Raw genomic sequence first — 8,280 nt, forward strand, 5'->3', positions numbered from 1 at the left:
TACCGTGGTGTAAATTTGAACAAAAATCGACTGGTAAATTTCTCTTTTATCAGCAGTGATAAATTCATTGTTATTTTAATATACTTGTCCAAAATTTCACCTTGGGTATTCACAACAATAGTGATGTGTGATTAGAACAAAATATATGTGATGGATATATTTCTTATCAATAACAAGTATATATATATATATATATATATATATATATATATATATATATATATATTTGCAATATGAATATATTAGTATATAGGGTACTTATATTATTATTAATCCTCCAGGGTCACATTTTTGAAAAGGTACGACATCGATTCCTTGTTATGAATACGTCGAATAGCTTCTGATAACATTATAGAGATGTCCACGGTTTTGATTTTGTGGCACTGCATTTTTTGAATCTCGTGGGGAACTGTGTTTGTCACCACAACCTAAAGGGAATAAAAACAGAATAATACTAGTGGTGTATGGCATTGTGCCTTAAGGCAAATTGCTGGAAGAAAATATTTGAGAAATTTTAAACGTTTTCAAATATATTATTACAAATACTGTAACTTTCATTATTTTCGCTATCTTGTTACATCTGAGCAAATCAAATGTAAATCATAAATCAATTTATCTCCAGAACATTAACAATCGTCATTTCATTTCGAATTTAATTTCAAAAAAAAAAAAATAGTTGCCTAATATTTGCACAAAATTGAAAAAGTCACAGTCTAAACGCATTTGCAAATAATTCTGTGCAACATTTTCACTTATACTGTGCTTAGCTTGGCGGCATTTTCACATTTTTCAATAGTTTGAACAAAATTGAAAAAGTGCTCCAATACACAAACAGTCTAAACGCACTTGGGTAAATATTTGTACCAGACAGTGCTTAGCCTGGGTAAATTTTTGAATTTTCGACCCAAAATTACAAAAATATTTTTTGAAAAAAAGAATTAGAAATAAAATTATTTAGTTGAAACAAGCTGAAAGTTCTTACAAATTTTCATTTTCGATTTTCGGCCCATTACTATAACTACCCTACGGGAAGTTAAAAATACTGGTATTTATAGGCAAATCTCTAAATGAAATTATAGGGTTTTATTTCATTTACCTCATCGATTGGTGAGTCTTCGATTAAACGTGGTGCATCTGAACTGAGAAGACCATGAGTGGCCATGACGTAGATTTTGTAGGCTCCACGTTCTTTCAGGACTTCGGCTGCAGCCACAAAGGATTGGACATCATCGATTAAATCATCCTAAGAAGAAAATTATATATTTATATATCCTTTCGCACTAATCGTAAGAACACTACTTCTACTTTTTGAAAATTGAGTTTATGTTACCACGAGTGGCCACCTAACCTAATATCAATTATTTCCTTTCACTTACCACCATTATAGCGATCCTTCCTCCAACATCCCCAACGACATTTATCGGGGGCTTCTCCTTGGCAGGATGTACAGGAACGCCTCCAGAAACGTCCATTGTGCGAGACCTGGATTGAGATATTGTACGAATCCTCGATGATGCATTGTGACTCATACTAATTTTGCATTGTGCAAAAAACCCAACAGAAGAGAAGAACAGAACGAACATAAAAGTAAACAGAACAGAAGAAAAATCATAAGAGAGGAAAAGACACATGAGATAAGATATAAAAGTAGTGATAAAAAATGCATGCAAGATAATATATACCTTATTAACACGTGATCTAAAATTGTGCTTTACCTCGTGGTAATAGAAAAAGAACAAAATTTGTCTTTTCCAGGTTATCCCACCGGTGGACAAGATAACGCAAGCCACCGGTGGGAATACAGTCTTCAAAGTGTTAAAACGCAAAAGCACTGATTTTACATCCACGATTTATATCACAACTTCTCTTCTACTAAAACCGAGCTCAAATGAATTCTACTCTCAAATGAATCACTTTTGGCGCAAAATAATTGTGCGCGAAAGGGTTTTGCGCAAGACTATGCCGGTCACGTGGTACAATGTGCATATAACTCCTGACCGCCCTCGATTTACAAAGAAGCCCGAGTGTTACTAACTTCAAAGCATACATCCTTACGCGCAATATTCAAACGTAAATATTTAATATATTTCGCTAACTTATATACATAAACTAGCTGTAAGTGGAATTCTGTCTTAAGGCAATTAAGGCATCGTGCCTTAAGGCAAATTGCTGGAACTTCCCGTACCAAAGATTATTATTTTTTTAAAATCGATTAACATTTTTGAAAAAAAATTACTTCGAAAAAATATGATTTTTGAGAAACTATAAATTTGACAAAAAATTACTTTTTTTGAAAGAAAGACTTTGAAAAAAAGTGTGTTTTGAAATATTTTGGAAATTCTGAACTTTTTTTCAAAGCAATCATACTGTTTTAACTGCATAGAGACAAAAAAAAAGCGCGTAAGCGCCGCGTCGCCGTCTAACGGATAAACATTGGTACGGAACCCACAGGAATGTAAACAAAATTTATACTTATTGTTAAAATCTCTATAAAGTATCTGATAATTTGATGTGCATATGTCTAATGATCATTTTTGAGCGCCAAATGGCATTTTTTTTTACTTTTTTTTACTAGATCTCCGAAACCGCTAGATTTGCCTTCATGAAAATTTAATCAGTAGTTCATTTCGTCAATACAAGTAAAATGTTTTTTGAATTATTAAAATCGGACGCTCCGTTCTCTTAAAAACTGAGTTACCGTTTTTGGCACTTTTTGCCCCGTATCTTCGAAACGGCTAGACCTGCCTTGACAAAAACTAATCAGCACGTCTCCTTATCAATACGAATCGGATGTTTTTTTGAATTATTCAAATCGCTTCATCCGTGTTCCCGAAATCGTCGACGAAAATTTGTATCCGCACACACATACACACATCCATTTTTTCTGATTGTAAGTTATAACAAAATGTTCAAAAACCTCTTTCGATTTTTATTTTCGATTTTTTTACATGAATACATACATATTTGTACATATATATGTATATATGTATGTATATATTCTAGCTGGCCCGGCAAACGATTGTTATAAGTAAAATGAACTGCTAATATAAATTAAATGAATAGTTTACTCACTGCAATGCATGCCACATATAATTGTTCCTGGGACATATTAATATAGTCATTGCAAGGGCCGGCCTAATAGCATAGATCTTAGCTTTTAATTTTTTTTAACTTCCCGTAGGGCAAGTTACAGTAATCGCAAAAAAATCGAAAATGAAAATTTTTATATATCTTTACGTTTCAGAGGTTTCTGAATATTTTGGCATACCTTAGAAAAAATGGATGTATGTGTGTGTGTGTGTGTGCGTGTGTGTATGTATGTGCGGATACAAATTTTCGTCGACGATTTCGGGAACACGGATCAACCGATTTGAATAATTCAAAAAACATTCGATTTGTATTGATAAGGAGACGTGCTGATTAGTTTTTGGCGAAGGCAGGTCTAGCCGTTCCGAAGATACGGGGCAAAAAGTGCCGAAAACGGTAACTCAGCTTTTAAGAGAACGGAGCATTCGATTTTGATAATTCAAAAAACATTTTACGTGTATTGACAAGATAAACTGATTAAATTTTTGGGAAGACAGGTCTAGCTGTTATGAACTCTCCATAAAAATAAGTTTAAAAAAAATGTCATTTGGCGGTGAAAAATGTATATTGAACATATCCACCTCAAATTATCATATATTTTATAGAGATTTTAATAGTGTGTACATATTTTGTGTAAATTTTTTTGGATTCCGTACCAAGATTTTTAATTACGGTACAGGAAGTTTCAGCAATTTGCCTTAAGGCACGATGCCATGCACCCCACTAGTTTTTATTCCGCATTAAAATCAAATTAGAATAAAGAGCATTGATTCCAAAATTCAAACATATGTTATGGGTGGATCACTAGTTTTTTTATATTGAATTTTATTGCCATGAGCTTTAAATATACTAGCAACTTGCGGCTATAAAAACTTTGCTAAGAACTGTTTGAATATAAAGTATCATTAAATAGCACAATATAAATCTATTTTTCATTTATGCAGAATTTATGCTTTAATGAATAACTGAGAATATACAGCAACTTGCCAATAGGCAAACCTCAGACTACATTTAGCATGTGGCATATAAATAATCAGTGCTCGGAAAGCTGAATATGAATACAGTATGTTTTTAATTATATTTTATGATAAAAATTAAATATTTAATAGTATTTATGGTAAATACTAGTAAATTTTATATAAATATATATATATATATATATATAAATTACCAATCTGTATTTCTTATTAAATTTGCAAATAAAGAAGTTTACTATATAATTTGTATCAAGTGTATTATAAAAGAATATCAGGATTGATGGGAGAATTCATAGTGATAGAAAGTTTTTTTATTTATCATTCAGAAAGTGATAGAAAATTTATGAATGAAGTTTGAATTTAACTTAAAGTCCACTTAGAAAAAAAGTATTTATTCCTTAAGAGTATTTATAGATATTGAATTATTAAATGAGTGTTGTGCAATTCAAAAAATAAAACATAAATCCCCTCATAAAATAATGATACTTTTTATAATAAATGTATTTTTTAGAGATTACACATTAATTTAATATCATCAAGGTGATACAGAAGTATTTGGTTATATTTTATTGAAAACTAATTTGAAACTAACTTATTTTTAATAATTATTGTAATATATGTAATAGGAAGGAATTTGATAGGCCAGTTTTTGAATTTTTTAGAGAAAACTTTAATGACAAGTAGTAAATGAATGCTTCAGCTTATATTTGTCTGCATATAAGCAAGATTCAAGTTAATTAGAATCAGGGCATTCATATAAATCGTATCAAAGAATTCAAATATAAGTGACCACCAACAAAATGAATGTACATATAATAATATGTTCCTATTAATAGAATCTTTCTTTGTCATTCAAAATGTAGAAGATAATTTAACTTACAATCATGCTACGTAAATAATTAGTAAATAAATTTACCTAGGCACTGTAGGCGGTGAGTATCTACCATCAACCTCATCACTCTCCGATTCCTTCTGTTCACCATGAATAACAGCAATGCCCAAACGCAAACGTTCAGCATATGATGTAGCTTTTTTAGCAGAACCAGGATTGCGGGCTACTATAACTGAATTTCTATAATCTGGAATCTAAAGAACAATACACAAATAAATAAATAAATAAATAAATAAATAAATAAATAAATAAATAAATAAATAAATATATATATATATATATATATATATATATATATATATTGTGTAAACTAAATTTATGTAATTAATACTTACACATTCTTGGATGTACTGAAGTAAGAACGGTGATGCCCTTAAATTATCAACAGGACAATCAAAGAATCCTTGTATTTCTTTCTGGTGTAAATCCATTGTGATGATATGGCTAAGACCTGATTTACACATCATCTAAGAATAAAGAAATAATAAATAAATATTGATAATGTGCAGATCACAATGTGTTTTTTATTACCTTAGCTAGTAGTTTACTGACAATGCAACCACGTTTACGCATTTTGCACTGTTTACTGTAAGGCAAATAAGGAATAACACCAACAATCGATTTTGCAGATGACGTTTTGCAAGCATAGGCCATGATCAAAAGTTCCATAATGTTATTATTCACATCTCTGTGAAAGAAATATTAAAAATATAATACTACTGAATTTGCAATGAGTAAGGAAGGTTAGGTAAATACATACTTTGTTCCTGTTTGTATAATATAAATATCTTTTCCACGAACAGAATCCCCAATTTCAACCATGGTTTCACGGTTTGTTTTGTGGTAGACTGAGCAGCCCCCATTTTTAACACCCAGACGCCTGAAGTAATAAAAGACTATATATACCAAGCATTTTTTCACAAATTAGTTGTAAATATATTACAATTGCTTACTTGGCAACTAAGTTAGCTAATTCAGGATGTGAATTGCCTCCGATAATCATGATATCGGAGGTTGCAGGTGCCCCCATCATCGTGAAAAACTTTTATTTATATACACTAAAAACAAATAAAACAAGAGTATGAATATACATATAAAAATATGCTTTACCAAAGCACAGCATGCATTATAACATCAAGAATTTTTATGTAAACAAATTGATAAACTATGTTCCCTTAATGTCATAACCCAAGAGCAATTTTTATCTTTAGAGATAAGAAAAAATAATATTGATAACAATATACTTGGCATGGCCTAATGTAAACTCAAGATATGATGAAGATTTACCTTTGATTGAAATTGTGAATTTGTTACTAATCAATAATAATATGTTGCACACGATTTTTTGAGCATAAATCAATATTTAAACACTGTTTTTTATTAAATAAACATAATTTCATATTTGGTTTATGAGATTCGTGTTAACATATGACATTTGCGCAATTGTAAAGGAAAACAATTGTACCAACTTTTTTTTAAATTGGGCGCCGAATTTGAAAAAGAAATTATAATAAAGTAATAAATAATAATAAAAGTGATAAACAAGTAGATGGAAATTGAAAACAGAATTATGTACGTTATAAATATTTGTATTAGCTTGTATTTACATTTATTTGATGAGTCAGCAAAATTCAAACATTCTTTGTGGGAGGTCTGAGCAAAAACATAAAGAATAAACTATAAATTAGTTATCATCTAATGAATAATAAATATGTCAATACTTAAATACTTATAAATTGTATTATTATAAATAAAAAGTCCAAATTTACGTATTTTGTATAAATTTAAATTAATAAAATGTTTCACTGTTAGTGTGTCATTTTTAATACAAGTATAGATTAAATTTATTGTTTGTACACTTAAGTGTGTCAAAATATTGAAAATAAAGTTTTAAAGTCTAAATAAAATCAAAAGTCATAAATTTTTAGCATTTATTATTAAATCAGCTGATATTTATAAGTTTTAATTTTAAATTTGAATTTTTCACCAGTACTGCCATCTGTGTGTTACTTATGGCATTACCTCAGCTGTCAAATTTAATTAAACAAGTTGTGAAAGTTGTATTTAAATAATTAAATATATAAGTGTATAATCAAAAATAACAAAATATTATATTTAAACCTTTGAATAAGCAGTATTTATTATTAACTTTACTTAATTTATTCGAATTTTAATTATTATTTATTAGTGTTGCCCTATGTGTATTATTTACAACATTACCCCAGCTGTCAAAATTAAATGCCAAAAGCATTGCACATTATTTGTGCAGACGTAAACAAATATGTGATTTAATCATTTAATTTTACTCATACATTTGCGTTTTAACACATTTTAATTTACAATTTTAATTTTTATAAATCCGTGTTGTGGCTATCTGTTAAAAATCCATATTGAAACTTTTGGGGCTTGTCACAAATAATGGACGAGAATATATATGGAATTACTGCCAACAATATTAAATACGAAAACGATGACTATTTAAATGTAAGCACCTAAATAAATCCATGATTAATTCATTTATTTTTATCTAAAACATTTTCTTTGTGAAGTGTGCTTGAAAAAAGCTCCAAATATTTTCCCAAGACAGCGTTGTAAGCAAATGGTCCATGGAGAGTGAATGTTCTATTCAACTTGAATTAAACTCCATGGGCGACACTGATGCAATGTTATCGTTTATCGTTTAACAACTTTTATGAACATGAGATTCTGAAGTATGTATTACAGAATTACTCAGATACAAAATGTTCCGCTTGCGAGAGAAAGGTTAATGCAAACTTTATTAACTCTATTGCTCTTCACAGGGAGGCCCTGAACAGAGTGTCCGGATTTGGATTTTGTTTACGATGATACAGATACACATGCAATATGAAATATCAGAGTTGTATAGTTATACAGAGCAGCCTGAGCTGCAGCTCAACGTCAAGGTAATAATAGATATACATCTACAATTTAATAAATAATATATATCTATATATATATAATATATTGTACTATTTTTTGTAGGCGTTTGAAGATCAAATGGAGCAATATAAACTACCACCAAGTTGGCAAAAGTTGACAGAGGAACAACAGAAATCGATAATTATGAAATTAATTGACCAATTAGAAATGTCTAAGAAACAATTACGTATGAAGGCTGCCAGATGTGTTTTGTATCTTGCACAGGTAAAAAATTAATAAATTATATATATAATATATATATATATATATATATACTAGCTAACCCGGCAATGTTGTTTTGCCATAAAAAATATGCCTAAATTGATAAAAAATAATAAAGTGCCAAAAATCAAATATTTAATAGATTTGGACTCTGATTCTTCG

The 8,280-nt window shown here is 29.6% G+C and overlaps 1 protein-coding gene across 3 annotated transcripts; it reads right to left on the reverse strand.

Annotated features, from left to right (window-relative positions):
• Positions 1-258: 258 nt before the first annotated feature.
• LOC113389021 (phosphoribosyl pyrophosphate synthase-associated protein 2-like) lies at positions 259-5,986 on the reverse strand. 3 transcript variants are annotated; one of them, XM_026626059.1, is made up of 8 exons: positions 5,910-5,986; positions 5,717-5,836; positions 5,488-5,644; positions 5,292-5,423; positions 4,981-5,150; positions 1,377-1,482; positions 1,097-1,243; positions 259-428 (listed from the first exon to the last, which is right to left on the reverse strand). In XM_026626059.1, exons 1-8 carry the CDS (start codon positions 5,984-5,986, stop codon positions 270-272), a joined length of 1,068 nt encoding a protein of 355 aa, XP_026481844.1. In that variant the 3' UTR covers positions 259-269. The 3 variants fall into 3 exon arrangements, with proteins under 3 accessions (XP_026481844.1, XP_026481843.1, XP_026481842.1); XM_026626058.1 differs by having other exon boundaries at positions 1,377-1,506; XM_026626057.1 differs by having other exon boundaries at positions 1,377-1,524.
• Positions 5,987-8,280: the final 2,294 nt, after the last annotated feature.

This window comes from Ctenocephalides felis, unplaced genomic scaffold (assembly GCF_003426905.1).
Source record: "Ctenocephalides felis isolate EL2017-DRISC unplaced genomic scaffold, ASM342690v1 CF-g0.4_SCAFFOLD_03573, whole genome shotgun sequence".
Classification (NCBI taxonomy): Eukaryota; Metazoa; Arthropoda; class Insecta; order Siphonaptera; family Pulicidae; genus Ctenocephalides; species Ctenocephalides felis.